Source organism: Mastigoproctus giganteus, chromosome 2, assembly GCF_048544385.1.
Source record: "Mastigoproctus giganteus isolate SK-2022 chromosome 2, ASM4854438v1, whole genome shotgun sequence".
Taxonomy (NCBI): domain Eukaryota; kingdom Metazoa; phylum Arthropoda; class Arachnida; order Uropygi; family Thelyphonidae; genus Mastigoproctus; species Mastigoproctus giganteus.
Genome location: NC_143576.1, coordinates 125,837,645 through 125,864,117, shown reverse-complemented (window position 1 = coordinate 125,864,117; position 26,473 = coordinate 125,837,645). Strand labels below are relative to the sequence as shown.

Below are 26,473 nucleotides of genomic sequence, written 5' to 3'. Positions count from 1 at the left end.
ACAACTACTATAAAATGGTAACAGAACTAAAATATCTTGGAGTGGTGTTTGATTCAAAATTAACTTTTTATCCCCATTTGACCTACTTAGCAAAGAAAGTCAGAAATTACAGAGGTATGATTGTCAGGATCAGTTGATCAGACTGGCGGCTCAAAAGAAGACTAGCAATCATACACTGTGCAATGTTTCTACCTATTGAGCTGGTGCATGGTTCACCCATTTGGCCATATTAAGAAACAGGAATAAATTAGAATTGATACAAAGGACAATACTTCTCACCATTACCAGAGCATGTTGCACAGTGAATACACCTGCACTACAGTTGCTGGCAGGAGCTCTCCCACTTTACTTGGAAGTAGGCAGAAGAGGCTTGAGGAGACTTAAAAAGGGCATACCCACAGAATTTCTGGGGCTAGCACTTGATACAGCCAACACCTTCAACACTGAAAAAAAAATGAATAGCCACAATCTCAATGAGATATGACAAACATAGTGGGTGCAGGAAAACAGTGGTCTAGTTACCAGAAGGTTTCTGCCACAGGTGGCAATGGTCAGCACAAAGCCGCCTAAGTGGTATGCCCCTGGACATTTTACAATATTCATATTGAGAATGTTGTAAAATGCAAAACTTAACCTCCTTAGGGCTGACTGATAACCCAAATTGCACCAGTGCCAAGAGCGAAGACTGGGCACACATTCTATATGAATTTATAATTTATGACACACCCAGAACACAGCTAATATATTACAGATTGGCCACCTTCCCAGGGGAGAAGAACATTATTCATTATAGAAGAGGAAAATTATAAAGCTTTTACAACCTTCACACAGAAAGTATTCAAAATGTGCAGAACTATCCAAAGAATGGCAATTCGGCCCCACAGCAATTAAACAATAATCAATAGTTAAGATTGCCCACGTCTCCCACCATGCCCAGACAATGACTTAAAAATTGTCAAGACACCAGTACTCTGTGCCCTGACAGAAACCTGACACGACAAAACCGGATTGACCTGGGTACCCCCAGGGTCTACCCTGCCATGTGTAGGAACCTGGGGTCCACACCAAATAAGTAACCATGTATGGAAGGGAGATGTATAGGCAGCCAGGGAAGCAGATTAGCTGAAAAATATCAGTAAGCTGGTAGCAAGGGGTTGCAATGTAGAATGAACAAGTAATATAAAAAAAAAAATTTTAAAGTCAATTCCTACTTAGGTCAACAAAGAAAAATTTTATTTTAGTTACTTTTTATTAAATAATTACAATTAATATAAATATGTATATACATATGACAGAATCACAATATTAAGTGGCAAAATAGAAAGCGAATTTCCTTGCAATTTTCCATTTTCCTTTCTATATATGGTGTTGGACTATTATTTTTATTCACATGTTTCATTTTCCATTTTGTTCCCTCCTTGACTCAGACTAAAACCCAGAATGAAAAAAGAATCTGAAAAAGAAATTTTTTTCCAGCGATCTACACACTTCGCCACTTACAGTATTTATTCCTAAATTTATGTCCTGCTAAATATCTTATATAAGAGAAATTTGTTTCTTCCATATAAAACTAAAATTAATTAATTAAATTTAATTAATGAATTAATATTTGAAAAAACTGTATTAACGTCAAGTGTCATCCACTACAAGTTTAAAAAAATGTATTTGAACTTGAGTGGATGAATAACAAAAATTTATCAAAAAATTATTGATTTTTGCAAGAATTGAACTCGCATTCTTCACCTTCACGGGAAAAATACTGAAATCCTTGCATTTTACCGATTGAGCTACTGCCTGTTGATTTCAATTTTATTCCTAAATTTATATCCTGCTAAATATCTTATATAAGAGAAATTTTTTTCTCTCATATAAAATTAAAATTAATTAATTAAATTTAATTAATGAATTAATATTTGAAAAAAACTGTATTAAAATCAAGTGTCATCTACTACAAGTTTAAAAAAATTTATTTGAACTTGAGTGGATGAATAAAAAGTATTTTATTAACGATTCAAAATTTGAACAAGATATATAAATATATATAGGGAGAGTGTGAACTGATAGTAGGAATTGAAAAAAGAATGAACGCATAAGAATGAATAGGCTGGTCACTGAGTGAAAGAGTGAATTAGGAATTATTAGTGAAAGGGAATAAATTTCAGTTTTGACGAAAGAAAGAGTGACCCAGCATGAGGGAAAGAGAGTGAATGAGTGCTATGGTGAATGGGAATGAGTGGAAGAGCAAATGTAATTGGCTGAAAGAATACAAAGTTAATAATAAGTTACACTACTTTATATATGCTAACAAACATTTACTAACAACACAAACACTATCACTGCATTCTCCCCTGGCTTGCAAAAAACTTGGCTAGGCCTGCACCACAATTGAAGAATAACAGTAAGTTGAGGTGCCCAGAAAGTGCAGTGAAATGAAATGAAAGCCAGAAGAATGAATGTGTGTGTGTGTGTGTGAAAAAGAACACAAACCATAAATGTTACAGTTAAGTGCACGCTAACCCTAGTTTTAATCTTTTATATTGTTTTTTCATCTGTCATCGTTCTGCTATTCCACGGGTCGATGTATGACGCCTCGCCCCCATGTCTGTGTACTTCTCTCCGTTGTTGATTTCATTCCAGTTTCCTCATCTCTTAATGACATCAGTCTTTATCATATCTTCCCATCTCATTCTTGGTCTTTTGTCCCTTAATTGTAAATCAAACATTCTTCTTGGCAAATGCCTCTCATTCATCCTCTTGACATGTCCAAACCATTTCAAACGGAACCTTTCAATCCTATTGTGGAGTTTTTGAACCTGAATTCTCTACCTAATCACATCGTTCCTGGTTTTGTCGCAACTTGTCTTTCCAGCTATGCTTCTCACAAATCTCATTTCTGCCCCCTGAATTCTGCTTTCATCCTTTTTTCTCATAGTCCAAGTTTCAGATGCATACGTCAGAATTGGTATGTAATAGGCCTGATATATAGCCTTCTTACCCTTCAGTGGAATGTTTCTATTCCAGATCAGATCTCTTGTCTGCCTATAGAAATTCCCACCTGCATGTATCTTTCTACTTATTTCTTTGTCTATCACTCCAATCTTTGTAATGGTGCTTCCTAGACACTTTAAGTTGTTAACCAGTTTTAGCTCTTTCCCTTCCATTGTAATGTATCCATCAACCTCGCCACTCCTCTTTAGAACCATTACTTCACTCTTCTCCTGACTGAAAACCAGTCCAAATTCATTGGCCATACTAGCCCATATATCAACTTGCCATTGCACTTGTTCCCTGCTCTCTCCCAATATAGAGGTCATCTGCGAATGTCTTTCATCTGGTCCCGTCCAAGTTGTTCCACCACTCTACATTGCACATCATTAATGACAGCTATGAATAGTAGTGGTGACAGGACGCCACCTTGCCTCAAACCTGATGTTATTTCGAAGCTCTTAGTCACCCCCATCACTATTCTAACTTTGCTCACTGTATTGGTGCACGTTCTCAGTTCTCTCCACAAGATGTTCCTCTATCCCCAAGTTTCTCAAACCCTCCCACACTTTCTCTCTCTTTATGGCATCAAATGCTTTCTCTATACCCAAAAATGTCATCCATAATTCTTGATTGTGTTCATAACACTTTTCCATCAGTTGCCTGATGCAGAAAATTAGATCCACTGTCAATCTGCCAGGCCTAAAGCCATACTGTTCCTCGGCCATCCTATTTTCAATTGTTCCTCTTATCTTCCACTCTAACACTCTTTCATACAGCTTACTCACATGTGATGTCAGTGTGATGCCTCTATAATTGGAACACTTTTTTCTGTTTCCCTTCTTGAACAATGGGATGATCAGTCCTTCAGCACTTGTCTCTCATCCCAGATCTTACGGACCAGTCTGTATGTCCACGCTATCCCTGCCTCGTCTGTAGCCTTCAGCATCTCTCCATTTATCCCATTCTTACCAGCAGACTTACCTGTCTTCTGTGCCTGCATTACATCATTCCACATTGTCTGTCTGCTCTCTCTCTCCATATCTTCTCCTCCATCCCCTCTTCTATGATCAACCTGCCTTGTTTTGCTGCTGTCCTGCACATTCAACAGATTTTCAAAATACTTCCATGTTTCTGTTATCTCTTCATCCTTGGTTATTAGATTCTCATCCATCAAGTATTTACTCCGTTCACCCTCTCTTCTTCTATTCCTCACCAGACCATACAGCATCTTTTTTATTACCGTCGATATCTTGTCAAAGAGTTTCACTCCATTCTTCCAACCACAGTCTTCTCTCCTCGTTAACTATCCTCTTAGCCTCTCTCTCTTAACAATTTCATATCTCTCTTTATTCTCATCATTTCTGTTCTGAAAGTAGGTCCTGAACGCATTATTCTTGATTTCACAGTCTCTCTCTCTTCCTATCATTCCACAATGGGGTTTCTTTTCATCTCCTTCTATTTCTTGTCCTTCCACAAACCTGCTCTGTCAGACCTGCTATACAGTCTTTGAATGCTTTCCATTCTGATTCCACGCTGTGCACCACTGTCTTAGGTACAACTTTCCTGAATACTTGTCTGAACATCACCGCTTTTTCCTCTTCTTTCAACTTCCACACCCTTAGCTTTCTCTTTCTTGTTATTTTGATCCTCCTCAATTTAGGAAATCTTAAAACTTCAATTAACCTGTGATCACTACCCAAGGAGACACTAGGAATGACCTTGACATCCACCAGTCTTCTGTGTCTCTTTATCCACATCAAGGAGGGATTCCTGTTGACCATCCCCAACTGTATCTTGTCACTTTGTGACTCTTTCTCTTGAACCAGGTGTTTCATATGACCAAACTGTTCCATAAACAGAAATCTCAGAGCCTGTCACCATCATCATTCCTAGATCCCCAACCATGCGGACCCATAACGTATACTAGTTCTTGTCTCTCCACTCCGACTTTTGCATTCAGGTCACTCATCATAACTATATCTCCACCTGCGATGTTCTCTTCAAGCTTGTCCTTAAACCCCAGCTTCTCCATTTCTTTGCATCCGGTTTGCGTTGTGTAACATTGTACTATCTTCACTGTTTCGCTGTCATTCATTTGCAATTCAATTGACGTGAGTCTATCACTGATATTATTCACCTCCTGGGTTCTATAATGATGGCTCCACCCTTCCTCGCTACATCACCCCCGACCAATAGAGGTAATAGTTGTAACTCACTACAGCCATTTCTTTCCATTTTGATTCACTCAATCTAAATATGCTTAGTTTTCTGTCCTTGAAGTTGTCCACACACTCCTCAATTTTTCCTGACAATGTCATTGTCATCGGCTGATCTTGTTGGTTGCAGATACTACCATGTCTGGGCTAATTAGCTTTGAGTCTTCTTTTTCTATTGAAGGCAATAAATTTAAGCTGCCGATCTGCCAAATCTGCGACAGGTTTGGCATATTAATTGGTTAATTATTAAGCATTAGTATTTAAATTTACATTACATTGTATTAGTATTTAAATTTACCTTACACACACCATTGCATCCCTCTGGTGTGTGAGAAAAAAGATGAATGAGCGAGGAAAGAAGAAAGTGCATCACCCTAATTGTAATTGTCATCCGAATAAAGTAACTATATGGCAATATTTCTTACAGATTGCATCAGATAAGATTGACATGCATAGGTGATTATTATTAGCCATATGGTACAAGTAAGTCTGTGACTTATGCTGTACCAGACAAAAAAATTTTCTGAGTTACCCTGAGAGAGAGAGAGAGAGAGAGAGAGAGAGAGAGAGATTCCCCCTAATCACCAAGAAAGAGAACAATGATGATATCCAGCTCAGGACCCTGAGGATATGATGTAATATTGCATCTGCTGTTACTTTCAGCAGTATAAGCATGCTCTGCAAGGGTTGCAGTCATTCCGTCTTGTGTCAGGATGGTGAGTTACATGCAGTTTATGCCACAAGAAGAAAGAGAGCTATTATTGCTTTATGTAAGGAAGGATGTTCTTCCCGTCATATTGCTTATAGTGTGTCTTGTAATCAGTCGACAGTGAGTAGATTTCTTTCCAAATCCAAGAATACTGCTTCTGCTGATAGAAAAAAGGAACCGGATGCAAACGAGTCTCTATGCCAAAACAGGCATAGAGACTCATTTGCTGCGTTTTGAAGTGCTTATGCCTTAAAAACTGTAAAGCTTCTGCATCTGAGCCGAAAAGATGGGAAGAACATACAGGAGTGGTTCAAGTGCAGTAACAACTGGTGAAATACCACCACTTTGCTTATTGGAGGCTTGAAGTGGTGAAACCCATGTTTAGACTCTAGAGCAAAGTTTCCGGCATCCCCCCTCTCCCCATACTTCTCCTTCAACCCATGCACGGTACTAAGTACTATAGGTTTTGATACCTTTCGTGTTTGTGGTTTTCATTAAAAAAAAAAAAAAAAAAAATCAGAAGGTGCCTCTTCAAAAATGGACTTGTAGCCCGTCGTCCTAAGAAGAGGCCCCTCCTCACACAAAAAATGAAAAAGGCCCAATTAATTTGGTGTAAGGAGCATATGAAATGGGCCTCCGAGCAGTGGAAGTCAGTTATTTTCTCGGACGAGAAGAAATTCAACCTGCATGACTTTGATGGTAGACAAACGATTTGCCGTAGACATAGTGAAGAATACCATCCAGACTGTATGTTGTCTACGGTGAAATTTCCTACCAGCCAAATGATATGAGGGTGCATTTCATATCGTGAAGTAGGTCACCTGCAGTTTATAAAAGATTCTGTAAATGCCAATGGATACCTGGCTATATTGGAAGGCAAATTGCTGCCAACCATTAGAGACCATTTCAACCTGCCAAGTAACTGCATCTTTCAGGATGACTCTGCTCCTTATCATCGGGTGAAAAGTGTAAGTCTCTAGTTACTTTAGCTTCATTTCTGCATTAGAGGTTCAACAGTAATGTGTTTACATTTGTTACAGGCGAAAAAAATGGTTAGAAGAATGGTCCATTACAACTCTTAGTTGCCCAGGAAACATCCCAGACCTGAATCCTATAGAACATTGTTTTTGCCTTTTATGCTTCACGTAACCCCCCCCCCGGAAATGTGTATGTAACTGGCGTACCCCTTCTATAGATAGATAAAACTATAGTTATAGTATAACAATGGGAATAAAATAAAACATATATATATATATATATATATATATACAAATATACACATTAAATTTTGTATTCATAAATTACATATATCAATGAACACAAAGAGTGACATAAACAATTTAACAAATCTTATAAAATTATAAACATTTTACTGTGTAATTACGCTTGCACAGTTCATTAGTGGTTAGGCTTATCTTGCTAAGGTAGAGTTGCAAGCCATCTTCAGCATCCAGCCTGTTCCTATATTTATTTTTTAAAGCAGTTAAAGATGAAAAACCAGTTTCACATAAATAAGTTGTTTTGAAAGGTAACAAATATTTGACTTCAATTCTTGACAAAGTCAAATATTCCTTCTCCACTCCAATCCAAAAACTAATCAATGGCTTTTTGGAATGAATGCTTTTTAAACTGTCACAAGATATCTCAATCAACTCTTCTTTATTGGACAATGGAAGCTTAAATTTTTCCAAATGAAATGTAAGGGGGTCTCGAATCCATTCTTGCGTTTCAACAGGGGGTTGAAAATACTGCCTTACAAGTTTTAAGAATGCTTAAGTGAGCGATTATTTGTTGTCTGATGTCTTCAAAGTCTGCAATAGTTTTCACATTTTCTTTAAGAAATGAATCTAGTCACAGCTGTTCTTTTTAATTCTGTTTTTCCAGAGAGAGAGAGAGAGAGAGAGAGAATTGTTTTTTACCATGGCCTCTGTTTTCTTCCCAACATCAACACACATCAACGTTGTCTCCTTGCAATAAGTTCCAAATATTCACTTTTTCAAAAATATCAGCCAAATATGCTAACCATAGAAGCCATTCTAAGTCTTGTAGTCTCAAAGAAAGTTGAAACTCGTGGTCCATGAAAAAAGTCGTACTTCATTGTGGAGTTCAGCCAAAGAACATTTCCTTGTGACAACCAACTTCTGTGTGAAGCAGCAGTCTCTTATGCAGTCTACCCATTTCTTCACACATAACTGAAAAAAGTCGAGACTTCAATGGTCAAGGTTTTGATAAAATTAACCATTTGTACACTTTCATCCAGAACTCTTTTAAAATCAGGGAGAAATTTAGCTATCAGCACTTCATGGTGAAGACAACGAGTGAATTTACATTCTATTGCAACTGGTTTTATACGACCTGCTATTTGTGTGATATAACCACTCCTTGCTTTTGCTCTGCCAGTACATACAGAAATACAACTTTCCATTCAAGACTGTTTTCAGCAAAAATGAATCAATCATATTGAAAATATTTTCATCCATAGTAAAAGTTTTGAGAGGCTTACAAAATGAAATATCTTCAAATATTGCATCCCGGAATTTTTCACACAAAAACAAGTAATTGAGCTATCCCAGCTACATTGTGAATAGCTTGAATGAGTTGGTCCTTAATATTACAGGCCATATCTTTAATGCTTCTGGAAACTGTGTCATTCGACAAAGGAATGGTTCTGACAAAGTTTGCCTCCTTTTGACCAAACATACAAGAAACTTTCTTCCACTGCTGGAAGAATGAGTGACTCGCCTTTCTGGCTTTGGCAATTTTGAAGGCTTACTTTGTAAGATGCTTTAAGTGCACTTTCATTTTCTTCTACACCAGAAAAATGCTTAATTACAGTTTTTCTACTACTCAAGTCATCCAAAAGACATTCGAAATAGCTTAAGGGCTTATTTTTTAAATGCCCATGTTTCGTTTCAAAGTGTCGCCGTCAAAGAGATGGTTTCATAGAATTTTGTGACAGTACTTCAGAGCAAACAATGCACTGTGGATTTGGTTCTACTAAATTTCTTGTCCATGTAAAGCCAAATTGTAAATATGATTCATGATATTTACGTTTTTTTAATTTTTTTATCACTTGATTGTTTAACTTTTAACGTTCTTTTAGTTATTGCTGCCTCCACCTCTTTACTCACATGGGATGATGACGTAGTCGTAGATGTAGAAGCATTCGGCTCCAGCTCCACGTTACTTTTGTTCTTAATTATCCATTTATCCATGTTTCAGGGCACTTTAGAAACACGTTCATTTAACTTCATAGTAAACTGAAGAATAAAAATAACTTTAACACAGCAAGTGAAATAAATCACAACAAATACATAGAGCAGTAAGAAGGCACATTCACTCACTTAGAATGGATGTTTTGACTGGGAGATCAGCTGTTCGGGTAGGTTCGGGTCTCAGGTAGGAAAGGGGAGGGAGGGAGGGAGGATTGATAAATGTGTACAGACATGAACTACAGTCCGCGCTTCATCACTCAGTTCTCAGAAATTAATCAGTAGCAGTGCTGCCAACTTAGCGACTTTTGAGCTCTCATGGCATACCCCCAAAAGTTTTACCGCATACCCCATGTTGAGAATCCTGCTATAGAATACTGTTGGCATCGTGTGGAATCTGCAGTTACCAGAAAGAAACCAAAGACCCTTCATGAACTTTGGGAATCCATAATTCGTGTTTGGAACCACGAACTATCAGTTGATTATCTTCAGAAATTGATCTTGTCGATGCCTCAATGGTGTGATGCTGTCATCAGGGCCAGAGGCGGTTCAACTAAATATTAGTTTGCACCTGATGAACTTTTCATTTTGTTTTCCATTTAAAATTATAAACTGAAGCAAACTGAAGGCTTCTGATAACATTTCAGCCAAAAGTGTTGTGTTTACCAAAACTGTTGTATAAAGGTTGCAAATGCTCATTTTGGAATATTTTGACAGCACCTGTCAAATATTACTTAGCTTTGCCTTTATATTAATAAATATCTTTTGTTTAGATTTCTATTTGTGATGCTAGTGATTAATGTAACATACCATCACGAAAATGGGTTAGAAATGTGAAATTCCTAGGTGATGCACTTTCTTTGAACACCAGTGTATATATGGAAATCCTAAGAGGGAAAAAAAATTATTATAAATTATAAGAAAAAAGTATAAAAGTAGAATGCAAGTAGAGTGAGAATGCAAATTAGGGGGCACCTCCGTAGCCAGGTGGGCAGGAGCAGCAGTGCATAGCGCACGCTTCTTGGTTAGACCGGGGTTCGAGCCCGTGACCACCAAATACAGAGGATGCGGAAAGGTCAGGGAATTACCACCACATATCCCCGGAGCAATATGGCCTTAGTTGCTAATGCTCCTAAAAACCAAATAACAAACAAACAAGCAAACAAACAAGCAAGCAAATTAGGAATGAGCCTCTTCCCCCACCGCGTGAGGGGGAATTATTCTCCCCTTCGCCTGGTGGGCTATGTTAGCTGGCAGTGGGTTCCCCACTGCCAGCTAACATAGCCCCGCAGGATGGGCAGTTTGACCTTCCTATCGGATTCGAAACTACATGGACCTGTTAACCATCACCGTCGAAGACATACTGCATCTTTGCTGCCAACACGTCATTTGCCGATCTGAAGTGGGTACTCAAACCCAGTTCCATTTAAAATCCCATCCCCAGGCAGGGGAGGGAGGAGACGGGTCTCTGTCTTCTCCCCTCCTTGCTCCCCCATATTTAACCTGGTTGCGCTCGTCCCCACTGACCTCTTTGGGGTGCCTACTCTATCGTCTCCATCCTTCTACCTGTTTCTCCCAATCTCCAGTCTCCCCTCCCCCCACCACCACCACCACTCTAACTAAACCGACCGAATACTCCCTTAACAATGCCGCCAAATTCTAATCACCGGCTAAAAATTCAACTGCTTTCTCGTAACCCCTTTTTATATATATATAAAAACAACCGCTTATATATATATGTGTGTGTGTATATATATAATGTCTTGCTACTGAAATCCTTGGAAAATAGGTGGTGGGGCCTACTGGGTGCCCGACCTGCTTCCTCGTGGCAAAGTGTGTGCAACAGTGGGTCTAAATGGCTAAATGGTCAAAGAAACAACAGAACAACACAACAAACCACTCCCCACACTTTTTAAATCTTTGGCCTACACAGAGTTCTGTGTCATACAAACAGAGTACACAATGCGGAGATGGAGTAAACCCTTGGTGCCGTCAGACAACTAACACACTTTACATGTAACTTGAAATTATGCCCCCCCCCCAAGTCCTAGAATCATTTATAATTGTAAAAATTTCATCTTCATTCATTTTACTTATGCCTGTCATAGCCTTAAACACCTCAATCGAGTCTCCTCTAAGGTGCCTAATTTCGAAGCTCTGCAACCCACATATTTGAAGTCTTTCCTTATATGAATACCCTCTTTCTTATCTCACCAGGTCAGTTACCCATCTTTGGACCCTTTCAAGAAGCACAATGTCTTTCTTTAGTTGCAGTCTCCACACTTGAACACAGTATTTCAAGTGTGGTCTAACAATAGCTTTATATAATTGGATTATGACGTCCTTATCTCTACTAGCAATTGTTCAATAAATCATCGATATAGGCAGTGATGGAGAGCATGGGCCTTCCTTGCAACCTGTTTACAATGCTCAGAGAACATGTCTGACCGTATCCTAACACCCAAGTCCCTTTTCTCCACTACTGGCTTTAGCTCAACTCCACCAAGTGTATAAGTTATTTTATGGTTACTGTTCCCCAGATGTAATACCTTACATTTTGCTAGATTAAAGCAGAGCAGTCACTCTGAAGAAGCTCTGCTTGGCGGTGATCAATAACTACTCTACCAATCTTTACATCATCTGCAAATTTAAACATCATGCCCTCTATCCCTTCATTGATGTCATTTTTGAAATTCAAAAACAACGGTGGTCCTAATACTTGGGGATCCTTGGGGAATCCCACTTCTTACATCAACCTAATCCGATGAATAACCATTTATCACAACCCTCTGCCCTGAAGCCATCCAACTATACATTGAAGGATTTTCCCTGTGATTCCAACCTGTTCCAGCTTATTTATAAAGTAACTGCTCATGTAGGACTGATCAAATGCTTTACTGAAATCCAAATAAACTATGTTGAAATTATTCCCTAAGCTCTTGAGTGATCCTGTCAAAATAACTAACCAGATTAGTTAAACATGATTTTCTCTTCACAAAACCATGCTGAGGATCCTTCAGAATTCCATTTCTGTTTAAATGATCCTGAATTCTACCCTTGATTATTCTCTCTCTGATTTTTCCCACTACTGAAGTTAGACTGACTGACTGACTAGCTGGTAATTTCCCACTTCACTATTAGAACCACCCTTATTGGATATGTATTGATGAATGTATTAGCAGTGGAAAATGGTGCAAGAAGGCAACCTTATGTAACATCAGCCAAAAAAAACAAAAAAAAACTTCCAAATCACTTGTCCATTACATCTGTTTGTTTGCCTAGTTCTTCCTTGTTCAGACTATCAGCTAGTTGAAGGCAAATTTCCACGCATTTATCCTTCATAATTTGAATTTATGCCCTCTTCATATGTATAATCTGAATAAGAGGATGGATTTCATCAGCATTGAGCTCACACAATCCATTCAAGGCCTTAAACACCTCACTCAGATCTCTTTGCAGGTATCCAATCTCCAGATGCTGCAATTTGCACAATTGAATCCTTTCCTTCTAAGACCACCCTTTTGTTCTTCTCCTCACTTATCTATCTCATTGCTCTTCGCTGCACCCATTCCGACAGATCTGCATCCTTACAAAAAGCAAGCTTCTAGATTTTTATGTAGAGTTTATGATGTGACCTAACCACCGTCTTATACAAAGGGATAATCACATCCTTATCCCTACTAGCAAAATTGCTGTGTATCTCTGGCAAAGCTCCATGAACTGTCCTGTCAGCCTGTCTGCACTACTCAGAGAACTAACCCCCAGGTCTTTTTCATTCTCCACTATCCTAAATGTGGTACCTTAACCCTGTATAAATGTACCACACAGTTGGGTATATTAATATGGGATTACTACTACCCATATGGCAGGACCTAGCATTTGTCAATGTTAAACCTCGACTGCCATTTCTCAACCCCACTATCTAATTTTTGTAGATCTTGTTGCAGTAGCATGATGTCATTATCATCTGCAAACATAAATATCATTAATTAATAAATATATTAAACAATGAGGGGCCCAGCACTGAACTCGGGAGGACTCTGCTAATGACAATAGTCCACAAAGAGCAGTGTCCATTCATAACTGCTCTGTCTTCTCCCACTCAACCATCCTTTTATCTATAGCAGTAACTTGCCCTTAATGCCACACTGCTCCAATTTGTATGAGTCTTGTGTGAAATATTATGAAAAGCTTCTTTGAAATCAAAGTATGACATCAAAATGGGATTTTTTTTTGTTTCCATATTTTTAGTTACTATGCCACAGTTATCCAGTTGGATTAGTGAGACAAAGTTGCATCTTAAATCCTTGCTGTGACTGCAGTTTAACTGGTGACTCCATTATTTGCCCTGGAATAGAAGTCAGGCTAACAGATCTATAATCATCCATGTCACCCTTTAATTCATCTTTGTGAACTGAGGATACATTTGCATATCTCTAGTCCATAGAGACCTGCCCTGAATCCAAGGATTCTCTCATAATTATAGTTACAGGGTTGCTTACCTCCTTTGCTGCCTCTTTTAATATAAATGGATAAATTCCATCTAGCCCAGGTGTCTTTTTTAGCATTTTTGCATATATTCATCTTTGCCACGACCATCTATCTGCAAGTAACAACTGGAATCCCAGGGGATGAATTTTAATGAAATTTTATATTTGGGTCTTTAAAAAATGTTTGTTCAGCCATTCCAAATTTCATTAAAATTGGACAAATAGAAATCTGGCAATTATTATTATTTTATTTATTTTTATTATATTATTGCCCATACATTTTGTGTGTAAAAAAGAAATTCATAGATTAAGCATAGTTGTAATGCAGTATTGTTAGACAGGCCATGCATGTTTTTCACGTGTTGTTACATAAGGCTTGTGAAGAGACATATACAGGGTGTCCATAAATGATGTTTCCAATTTTGATTTTTTTTTTTTTTTTTTTTTTTTTTTTCAGAATTACTTCAAGCTACATTCGTGAAACACATACCAGCTGAAAGATCAATTCAATAAGTTTTATGAAGTTACATAAAGTCATTGGTAAAGTTCAACATGGGCACCATGAGTAACTCGAACAATATTCAATCTCTGCCACACGCTGTGCTTCATTTCGCAATCAATTTTACCAAAGGCCTCTGCGATCCATGTCATTGGTAGTGGAGGGATGCACACATTGTCCTCCACATAACCCCACAAAAATAAATCCATTGTTGTCAGATCAGGCTACCTCGGAGGCCATTCCATATGGCCTCCATGCTCAATTCAATGCAAATCAGACCAATTTCCCTTTCCCTTGTAGTTGTAAATTAAGAGCATTCAAATGACTAGAAAGGACTGTATGAATTGCAAGATCAAACAGCCACTCCATATTTGATAGTTATTTTATTGGCTTCCCTTTTTCTGTGTTGAAACATTTAGTGATGTTTCAACACAGTATCTAGAAAAGTTAGGCAGATGGGCTGAGAAGTGGCAACTGAAGTTTAACATTCACAAATGCAAAGTACTGTATGTGGGTAGCAGTACCCCAAGAGTATTGTGGTACTAGACTCAGGGAAATGGAGAATGAAAAAGATGTGTGTCAGATATGAAGTTCTCTGATCAGTGCAGATGGGCTACCAGAGCAGGTCATGAAGTTTTGTCAATGATATATTAGGAATTTTGCCAGAGACAAGAAGGTGATTGTCCCTTTGTTTAAGGCAATGGTCAGGCCACATCTTGAGTACTGCACACAGGTCCGGTGGCCTCATTTTAGGAAGGAAGTAGAGTTGGTAGAACAAGTACAAAGAAGGGCAACAAGATTGGTGAGAGGAACAAAGGGGTGCACTTACACAGAAAGTTCTGCAAGCTCAGACTTCCGCTTGCTCAGACTAAGAACCTGAGGGAGCATAGATTCAAATTGAGGAAAGACAGTTGTAGAATAATGTGCAGAAGTTTGCCTTTAGCCAGCGGGTAGTTGATTGCTGGAACAGACTCTGTTGTGGAAGTTGATAGCTTAAATAAATTTAAGGCTGAACTAGACAAACATTTGGAGTGACCTGATGGGCAAAATGGGAAGGTGGGTTTTTTTTTTTTTTTTGGCTGATGCTATATAAGCTTTTTTTCTTGCATCATATGCCTCAACTATGCTAATGCTATATTTTGCAAGAAGAATAGATGGAATGGCACCAGGGTATGTCTGCCAAGGTCAAAAGTAGATGATGTAAGGCAGATATCTTTTAAGCACACAAAAGGTGATATTGTTATACTCATTGGCACTAATGATATTAAGATAGGAGATCTGAGAAAAATAAAAGACCTGGGGTAATTGTGAAGTCAGATATGAAGTTCTCTGAGCAGTATGGACAGGCTGCCAAGACCACTAATGGGTTTTTGCAATGATATACAGGAACTTTGCTACCAGGGATAAGGGGACAATTGATCCTCTATACGAGACCATTAGACCAAGCCTAATGACGGAGACTATTAGTCGGAGTTCAAGCCAATGACTGCTAAAATACGGTCGATCTGCCAATCTGCACTGAAACAGCATGTCAGATTATTGTCCATTTCCCTTAACATGAATTGTTGAGAAGGCTTCCATCCTGCAGTGGATTGACAATGGCTGCAGTTTACCTTTATACATTTTACAAGGCTATGGTTAGGCAGCATCTTGAGTATTATGTACCATTCTGAAGGCCTCACTTTAGGAAGGATGTAGATCTGCTGGATCAGGTGCAGAGGAGGACAACCACATTGGTCTCTTACTTAGAAAGGCTTCAGTTCCGCTTTTTGCAGTTTCTGGAGACTGTGCACCTGCGGGGTGATCTGATTGAGGTATTTAAGTCTTGAATGGATTAAGTAAGCTGAATGTGGATGATATTCTTCCTCTTGCTGAAACTACATGCTTGAGTAGGCATAAATTTAAGTTGAGGAAGGATGGTTGCAAGATAGATATGTGGAAGTTTACCATCAGCCAGCAGGTGGTTGATTGTTGGAACAGGCTTCAATCTATTGTTGTGGAAGTAGATAGTTTGAATAAATTTAAGGAAGAAGTGGTGAGATTCTTGGAAGGTATGATTGTGAGAAATATGTTTTTTTTTTTTTCCCTGCCGATGCTATATAAGTTTGCTTTCTTGCTTCATTTGCTTACTAATACTACTGTTACAAAGAAAGAAGCTGTTCCCTTTTCTCTAGATAGTAGTTACATCTTTAAGTAAATCCCACATTAACGCACTATGATTGCTATCACCTCATGGTACAGGGTCTTAAGCATGAAGAGTCACAGCTGATAATCAAATAAAGAGTATTGCTTTCTCTCATGGCCTCTTCTAATGTGCTGGTATAAGAAAACAGCCATCCAATAAATGCACAAAAATTCTTGCTTCTGTATGAGTGGCTAACCAGTAGTTTCAGTCAATATCTGGGAAATTAAAATCCCCCATTATACAACATTGGGATTTACTGGCACACTCTATATATTTATACGGTTGTTCACTGGTTGTTTAAAGGTGTAAAAATAAAGTTTGTTATAATAAAATGGATAGCTACTTTGACTCTATTTATAATCTGCATAGATTTTGAAATTTGAGAGTCGGAATAAATACTTAAGGAAATTTAGAAAAATAAATGGATAAACAATGGCAATTTATTATTGCTGGTTTTTGACTACCTTTTTCTTGTGATTTATGATTTTACAGAAATCAAAATATGTCATACATTACAGGCATCTTTCTTCTGAGATACACAAAGCAGTCTGCTGTGTACGGTGTTTTTTTTTTTTTTTTGTAACTGATCTCTTTTTTGTTATTTGTAAAATTAAGTTATGAGAAGAATATGCCAGAAATGTGGGCCAATATGTGACCATTGGCTGTTCATTTATTTTTCTGAATTTCTTAAAGTATTTATCCCAGCTGTCTCAAATTCTAAATATATGTGTAGTTCAATAAATTTAAGTTCATGGGAACAGTTATACATTTTATTATATAAAATCTTATTTTTATATCTTACAAACGTCATTTATTGAAGTATATGATCTCTTGTTTGTGAAAAACTGTTTAATAAATTTATCTTAAAGATAGTGAAAAAAAATTTTTTTGGTTTGCAAATACAGTCTCCATTTCCTGGTGATGATGAAGAAGAAGTATTTGATAGTATTGTGAATGATGAAGTTCGTTACCCAAGATTCCTTTCTTTGGAGGCAATTGCTATAATGAGAAGAGTAAGTATTTGTTTGTAGATTATACTTAGTATTCAATTTGTTAAATTTATAAACTGTCAGGTATAATATTTAGAGATTATATTTTGGCATTTGCTATTGTTTATTATTATTATAAATAGAATCATGTAACTTCTTTTCACATTTATAGCAATTTTTTTTTTCCCTCTTTACTCAAAACATCCATTTCAACTATATAATTAGTTCAAAGTTTGGAATCGCTCTCAAAACAAAACCAAATAACACATGATATAGTGTGCATAGTCACATTTTTTTTTTTTTTTTTTTTTTTTTTTTATGCCTCTTTATGAAGGGGCTCACATCTTGTGAGTATGGGCTTGGCACACCCAGGGTCCTGAGCTGGGTATCATCATTCTTCTCTTTCTTGGTGATTCCCCTTCTACTTTTGACTCTCTCTCTCTCTCTCTCTCTCACAGGGTAACATGGGAATTTTTTTTGGCTGGTGCAGCATAAGCTTCAGGCTTCCTTGCACCATATAGCTAATAATAATATACATAATATACAATATGAGGCTTTAGAAGCTATTGTACAGAAACTGTTCCAAATTGCTTGTGTGATAGAGAGACACCAATGAGATTGGAATATCAAAGAAAGTAAACTTCCGGTTTATTTTTCAAATAAAATTGCTTTTAGGAAAAAACAAAATTTATACATAAAACGTAAGATAACAAGGCATCCAGTTGCCACTCCAGATATAAACAGAAAAGTGCTGTTTTTTTTTCAGAATGAAAAGACACGCATGCTGTGAGGTGGCAAAAAGAGCAACAAAGAAGAAGAAATAATAAACCATTTTGAAAAATGAGTGGACCAAATTTTGGATATGAACAATGACACACACACACAGGAAAAGAAAAGAGCCAAAGTTGCACCTGTAATATCTCCAAATGCACTTTAATTACAGAAGTTAATGTCTTGCCAGGTAAGGCAGTGACTGACTTGAGCAAATGTCCCCTAATTTATAGCAAAAATTACTGTTACTGGCATTATATATAATAGCTGCATGTTATTGAAAATCTTAAGAGAGGAGATGATTCTGTACACATAGAGAAATTACATATGCAAACCTACTCCCAGAATGAACAAACTAAAAATTATTGAGGACTATAGACTACCTCTGGATGCACTGCACAAATGGTGTTTGAAAAAAGCATAACAAACACCACTTTGGTACTCTCCTCTACATCTTCCTTGTCCTCCAGGATAGTATTGTGATCTCGTTACTTGTTTGGAGTGGATTGAGTTTAATTCCTATCAATGAGTGAAGCAATTTTTAAAGTCCTCTTCAATTGAGGATGTAGTTAGCTGATTTTAGATGGAAAAAGCAGGACTCCCCTGTGAGTTATTACAAGTTTTTCAGCCTGCGCAACATGCATTATCAACTCATGAATATGCACTTATATAGACATAATATAAAATGGTGCAGTATGGTCTGAGGCACTGATGCACCTTAAACAGAATAGAACCTCACGTCACTCGCTTATTCTTTTAAGACCAACAACAAATTTGATGGAGAACCTGCTGTGCAAAGAACAAGCCTTGAATGATAAACAACTGGACATTATTTTCTTAGACACTTCAGATGCCTTCAAGTATCACTATTCCTGCACCGAGTGAATTGTGAAAAATTACTTCTGAAAAATATCAGAATCATGATCGTATCATGGTAATACATAGAGAAAAGAGTGTATCTTCATTATGCTGCAAAGAGGTCTTTTAACTGTCATTCTTTTTGAAACTGCTCTTTGACCCCTTCTTGGCTGTGAATGGGATTAATTTCGTCCTATATAGACAATATAAAATATTTCACAATATCAAGAAAATACAGGAACTTGAATATTACCTTCACAACAGTGGGTTACAATTAAATGCAAGAAAATCAATCCAAAGTTCATGAATAGGAAAAAGAAAAATGACAACACAGTTTTATATCAATGGAACTGTAGTTTAGAACGTTCACTCCACATTTTGAATACATCTGGGAGAAGACTTACTCAGAATTTTGATCCACCAAGCAATAGCTGTAATTACTGCTCTAGGGCCCTGGTGCCAAGCATTATAGTGATAAAGCGATTATCCAAGTGATTTCTAGAGCATTTTCTCAAAGATATAGTTTTGTTCAGTTGTTTTTTTTTTTTTTTTTTTTGGTAGTTGTTGGCGCATAGGCTTCGGTGGCCATAATGCACCTCCCAAGGTTTTTGCAGTACTTTGATCCAAGCCCAAGGCGGGAATTGAACCCGCGACCTTTGGGTTGCCAGGCAGGCACTTTACCCACCCGGCTAGCCCGGTCGGCTGTTCAGTTGTAAAAGTTCTTTTACTTTCCTATTAATTAATAGTCAGTTTAGTCTTATGAATTGTAAACAAGTTTCAGAAAGGAAAAAAAAACAAAACTATCTTTCTTTTTCCGTTTAAACTAACATACCAACTTTTATACTGTTTGGTCAAAGGGGAGGCACTGTTCCTGCCTCCCCTTTTTGGCAGACAACCAATAAACGTTACTCCCCATGCCACCTTAAACTCCTCAAAGGAGTAATCACAGAATGGGACTTATCAGAGGAGGAAATTGTCGAAGAGCTACTTGAACAAAGAGTCGTCCAGGGACAGAGCATAATACTTACTTTTAGCTGTACCAGCCTACCAACATCTGTTAAAGTAGGCTATCACCATTGCCATGTCCATCCTTACATCCTAAACCCAATCAGGTGCTATAAGTGCCAAAAATACACACTCCCAAACCGCATGTCAACTTGGGGCAATATATCCTAATTGTGTATCAAAGGAGCACACAATCAATCTGATTTCACTGCTACCACTTCTCATTGCCCAAATTGTAAGGGTAATCACTTGGCTTTCTCCAAAATATGCAAGCTGTGGAAGCACGGGAAATAATCCAGAAATATAAAGTGGACAACGATGTCACATATTCAGAGGCAAGAAGACAAATGATCAAAACAGAGCCAAAGCAGACATTTGCCATAGCTGCTCAACATTTTCAGTCAGTCAGTATTCAAATAGATATTACAGTTCCTCCCAAATATATCTATTACTAATTGGGTGCATTCTATGCTCTGTGCTTCCAAACAGTGTCCTTTGCAACAAAAAACTGAATAGGCCAATAGCTTGTTCCCAATTACCATTCAAGCCAATGTGCCTACAACAGTAAAACCAAAAGTGACAGAAACCATGATACTGAAACCACCAGTTTCAACCGGAAAGGATATTGATCAACAGAATGATTTAGATGACGGAATTTTATAACTTCAATGACCGATTAGATGGACGTGACATGTCCCTTCTTTCCAAAGAAAGACAAGGCTAAAGTTGATTGATACAAACAAGCCAAAACTAAAATGAAGTCAGAAAACAACCACCAAAACCACTTAATGGAAAGAATCCTTCAATGGAATTGAAAGAGGCTTTCGTAATACAAAAGATGATTTACATGATCTCATAGACCACTACGAACCAGCACACATATCCCTACAGGAAACATTTTAAATTCACAAGTGTGTCATACCATTTAAAATTACACTATCTTCAGATGAGATAGGAGTATTGACTCATCACTCTGTGTAGGGGTGACAGTTCTTGTTAGACACAACATTCCATCCAAACATATTGCTCTTCAGACTTCTTTTGTAGTAGTGGCAATGCACATTATAATTGGCATCACTCTTACAATAGCATCTATATATATCCCTCATAATTTCTCATTCTCCTCAGATGGCCTAGAAAATCTAATAGACCAGCTACCAAATCCTTTCTGCTTACTTGAAGACTTCAATGCTCATCATCCACTGTGAGGATTTCCAACAATCGACAAGAGAGGTAAACTAATAGATTCCTTTCTTAATGCTTGTCAACTTACCATTTTGAACACTGGTGAGCCTACCTATATTCATTTTTCAACAGGATCCATGAATACAGACCTTTCAATCTGTTCTCCCTCTAAATATACCATTATGAGTGGTCTGTTCCTGAAAACCCACTAAATAGTGATCATCTACCGATTCTCTGCAAGCTCCAAACACAGTTAAAACACCTTCACTACATCACTCCGCTTCAAAATTTCGTTAGGCACACTGGAATGAATATGCCTCATGTCCATGGTGTATAGTGTTAATTGTAATGTGGCTTCGGGGGGTTCCCCCAGCTCCACATCATGCAATGAGATGAATAGAGAACTCTGTAAAAGCCAGATTTATGTAGTTTAGTGAGTGTTCATGTACTACTGTTAGTGTGGGATTGTGTTGTTCCTCCGACCTCAGCCTAAAGGCCTGTGTTTTCACACAAAAACCTCTAGTTTGCCCTTCAGTGAGGTGGACCGAGCAGTAGGGTCTGTGTAAAGCACTATTTGAGCAAACCTCTCTGGCAGCCAAGGCTACATGCCCAGTTTAAAAAAAGAAAAGTGAAAATTAGAAGATGGAAGTGGGACGGGAAAAGTGGTAAGGAGATAGATGTGCACAAATTTGCCTTTAGCCAGCAGATAGTTGATTGATGGAACAAATTTCATCTATCATTGTGGAAGTTGATAGCTTAAATAAATTCAAGGAGGAACTGGACAAACATTTAGAGAGTGTATGGATGTGTGCAATTGGGTTTTTTTTTGCTACAGAAGCTTGTATTTCTTGTATCACGTCTCTACTACTACTACTAATAATAATAATAATAACCTTAACAGCAGATACATATCACACAAATAATTTACACCTTTCAGTGTTGTTTATAAGAAAGAATGGCTTATAAAATAGTAATTTAAATGGTACAGGCAGTATACTTTCAAAAGCAAGTGAATGTAACCCACAGTACAAAATAGAGCCAGTATTTAATTTAAATATGGCATTGTCAGTTTCAACATCCCATGAATTGCAACATTGCTGCTGGTCTATTGGGAATGACAAATATCTTGCAGTACACAGTTTTATGCAATTATGGACACAAATCTTTGCTACATCCTTCAATTGGTGCAGCAAAGTTCAGAATATGCATTTCCTCTCTTAATGCATGAATAATCACTGCAGATAATCAGATCAAGAGTATTACTCCCTCTGGTTGCCTCTCAAACATGTCATCAGATAAATCCACAAAAGCCTTGCTAGTGTGTGAATGTCAAACCCACAAGTTCCAGGCAATATCTGTGAAGTTAAAATCCCCCATTATAAGGCAGTCTTTTAAGACTACTAAAATGAATGAAGAGCACAGAAAAATTTATTAGCATCTGCCTTCTTGTTGTTTATTCACATTTCACATTTGTAAAATCACATGCATGTTTTCCAGAAACAATATATGCAAGATGGTATTAATGGATGGAAAATTCAATCAAAATTCTAGAGCAACAGCAAGCTTATTTTCTGAGAGACAACCCGAGAGGCTGAAATTATCACATGCTAAAATTATGCATGTTGTGCCTAACTGGAAATGTGATGTGTAAAAAAAAAAAAAAAAAAAACGCACATGCAGAATACAAATGCATACAGAATTTGGAACATTGTTCACAAAGAAGATGTTGGCCTTGTCACATCCAAGAAGCAATGTTCACAAAGCTTATTCCACATGTGAAACAAAGCAAACGTAGACTTGGAGGATCCTTCAGTAGAACAAACGCCATCCCTATCATTTGTTTTTACAACAAGGTTTGCATAAAGGTGATACAAAGTTCTTGGAATTTATAATTTTCTGTTAACCAAGATAAAAGACAATCCCAATTTCTTCAGCAATATCCTGTGGATTGAAGAGGCCACCTTCATTTGAGATGGCTTCACTTACAGGCACAATTCCTGCTGTTACTACTGTCCATCAAAACCGTACTGTTGCAGAAATACTTACTATCTGATGAAATGGCCTCTCAGTGTGTAGTGTAGCACATGAGCAGATAAAGTTGTCAGCCCAGTTTTTCTTGACAAAATTCTGACTGGGACAGAACATTATGAGTTACTTTTCATTAATGTATTTGACCGGTTAAAAAGTTCTATAAACATCGAAGCCTGGCGACATCTTTGGTTCCGGGATGATGCATCTTCACCACACAAAATTGTACTAGCACAACACTGGCTGAGTATAATTCATATTTAAAGACCAGCATATAAAATATGCGATTGATGCATCTTGGCCAACATTCTTCCAACTTCACTCCTTTAGACTTTTTTTTTTTTTTTTTGGAATTTTTCTAAAGCAGAAGTATATGAAATGTACATTAACAATTCAGATGATCCCAAAAAGAATACAAAATGCATGCACTTAATAGTGTTATAATTATTGTAAAGAGTGTTCATTCTAATTTATTACATAGGTTAAAAGCTCTTATATTGTGAGGGAGTCCACATGAAGTTTATGAATAACATTTTAAAGCACACATTAGCTTTTTATTGAAACTACTCTGCCTACAATCCTCATATAAACAATGTAAAATGTTGTAAATTATTTATATGGTATGTATCTGTTGTATTGTTATGAGATAATAAAATTTATTTTAATCTGTCATTGTTATTAGTTACATTGTTACCTGAAATTTCTGGAAATAATAGCTGCAACCATACAATGTTGTTGAATGTTACTGATTACTGATCTTTGATAATAAATGGCCAAAATTACAAAGTTAAACACCTAAATAGCCATTCCTATTTCATTTATCCCTTGTTTTTTTTTTTTCCTGCTAATAAATTTATTATTGCGCTTTTTTTTTTTTTTTTTTTTCCTTAAACCAATTCAATGAAATTGCTGCTTTTCATCCCAGAATATATACATACACTGGTGTGCAAAATTTAAGGACCAGTCAGGTTTTCACCTGTAGCTTCTCATAGGAATGGCCTGGATATGGGGAAAGCATACCAAAGGAACCTTGTGAGGTACATAAATGATGAAGGAAACAACACTGACACAAGAAGGTAAGCAAAACGGTACAGAGGGACTTTATTCAAAACCTGCAGATTCTTAATGCATGTAGAATCACTGCTCATAACCAAATCAAGAGTATTGCTTCCTCTTGTTGCCTCTCTAACATTCTGCTGTAGAAAACAGTCATCCAAGAAATCTACAAAAGCCTTGATGGTGTGTGAGTGACCAACCCACAAATTCAAGTCAATATCTGGAAAGTTAAAATCCCCCATTATAAGACATTCTGATTTACTGGCACACTATTTCTCTCTATAGCCATTTGTTGAAAATACCAAATATATGTATGTATGTGCATACATATAGTCAATAGGACTATAATGCAGTCGTACTATCAGCTTTGTATTCCCAGTGCTTATATCACACCAGACTGACTCAGCATTGAACTGGTGACTCATGTTGACTGGATGCACTGCCTTATATTTAATATGCTTTTTAACTAATAGCATAAACCCTCCTGCCCTATCTGTCCTTCCTGTATACATTTTGCTCCCCATATTCAAAATTAGCATCACTTATGTCTGAGTGACACCATGTCTTCATTATCCTTGCAAGATTTACATTTACAGGAAGACAACAGTGGAGATGGAGAGATGAAATTCACAAGTTTGTGGGTAGTAAATGGATGGGCATTGCACAAAACAGAAGGAACTGGAAAGTTGCTGGAGACTCCTTCATCCTGAAGTGGATGGAAAATGGCTGATGATAATGAATGCTTTCTTCACTTAATCCTTCACCATTTTGGGACTCTTTCAACAGGAAATGTTTTGTTTGTGGGGTTTTTTTTTACAAATTTTGTAATCAACGATAATGTAGAAAAGGATATCTTTTAACAGGGGAACTACCTGTACATTAACATTAACAAGATTCTGCTATATTTATCATGTGTGACAAAATACCCAATTTAATTAACAGGATTTTTGGTGAACTAAGTACAAGTATAGTTGCATCCTGTTCTGTTCTCTTAAATGGTCTCTCAGCAAAACTAAGAAGGCAACAAACTCATTCAGTTTAAACCGAATCTCTCCAGTATTGGCCATCTAGCTTCTGCTCAAATTGAAATGAAGAAGTCATGCCTGCAAGATAGAACATACATACAGACATGCACCTTACTCACTTCTCTCTCTCTCTCTCTCTCTCTCTTTCTCAGATCCACCTTTCTGTCTGAATTGTTCTCTCTAATAGAGTAAGGCAAAACCCACCTTCTTGTCAAGGCATTCATCCCAAATCATTCCTGCTTTCTAAAAAATTTTAGAAAACAGATCTGGCATTAATGCAGTTTTTATTCTGAAAATGATTCAATGCTATGATGGAATATAATGCTTAAATCCCACATAATGTCACTTTTAATAATACCTGTTATTTCCTAGCACTGTTTGGCACTTAATGGCCTTTAGCTGTCATTCTGCCATAAAACCAACAACTTTTTCTGTGAGAAATAATGTAAATAACTGTAATTGGTTGTCCTGACACACATCTGGGAGGTTTTAATTCACAATCTCCTTATGTTACAGACATTTAAACCTTTAATCCTTTTCTCAGTTGCCTAAAATTTTTAGTGTTAGTAGATAGAAACCTGCCATGTGCTGAAAAGAAACAGTAGCTTATGTAATGCTGGTATTTATGAACTTTTTCCTCTGAACCATAAGTATATAAATACTGATAAACAAAATATTTATAGTGGCAATAATTATATATTTTTAATTTATTTATTTTTTTATTTTTGTTATGTGATTGGTCAGTTTCAGTTTATATTCCTGCGTGATCACTGAGTCAGAGTAATTTACAATCAATCATTTCAACAATAAAAATAATCATTAACCATATTTGGCACTCGTGTGGGCTTAAGCCACAGTCCACTCAAATGCACATGCCATTGTGTTCTCTTTCTTGATCACTTTGCTGCATCAGACCATGTTCAGTGGACTGATTTTATGACCTATATTTTATGATCTAATGTACAAGAGGAGGTTGAAAATTTTCTAGCCTCTCACTGAAAAAAAATGCTGGAAAGTTGTGAAAACCCATTTATTTTTCAACATAGTTCTACCTTAACTTAACACTTTCTGACAAAATTCACTTAGCTTTCATAAACCACTCAAACAAATATCAGATTTTGGCTCAAACCAGTTGTTGAGTGCATCAATCAGATCATTGCCACTGTCGAATTTCTGTCCTTTCCATCACCTGCCCACCCCCTCCAATAGTTTGTCTGGTTCTTCCGTGAATTTTCAAGTCATTTTTGAGATTTGGAA

The 26,473-nt window shown here is 37.2% G+C and overlaps 1 protein-coding gene across 1 annotated transcript in view; it reads left to right on the top strand.

Annotated features, from left to right (window-relative positions):
* The window catches only part of Pkn (serine/threonine-protein kinase N), a 718,384-nt gene that overhangs the window by 572,227 nt on the left and 119,684 nt on the right, over positions 1–26,473 (top strand). The window contains exon 18 of the mRNA XM_090368665.1: positions 17,205–17,312. Coding sequence (XP_090224791.1) covers positions 17,205–17,312 — 108 coding nt within the window. The remainder of the gene's footprint in view (positions 1–17,204; positions 17,313–26,473) is intronic.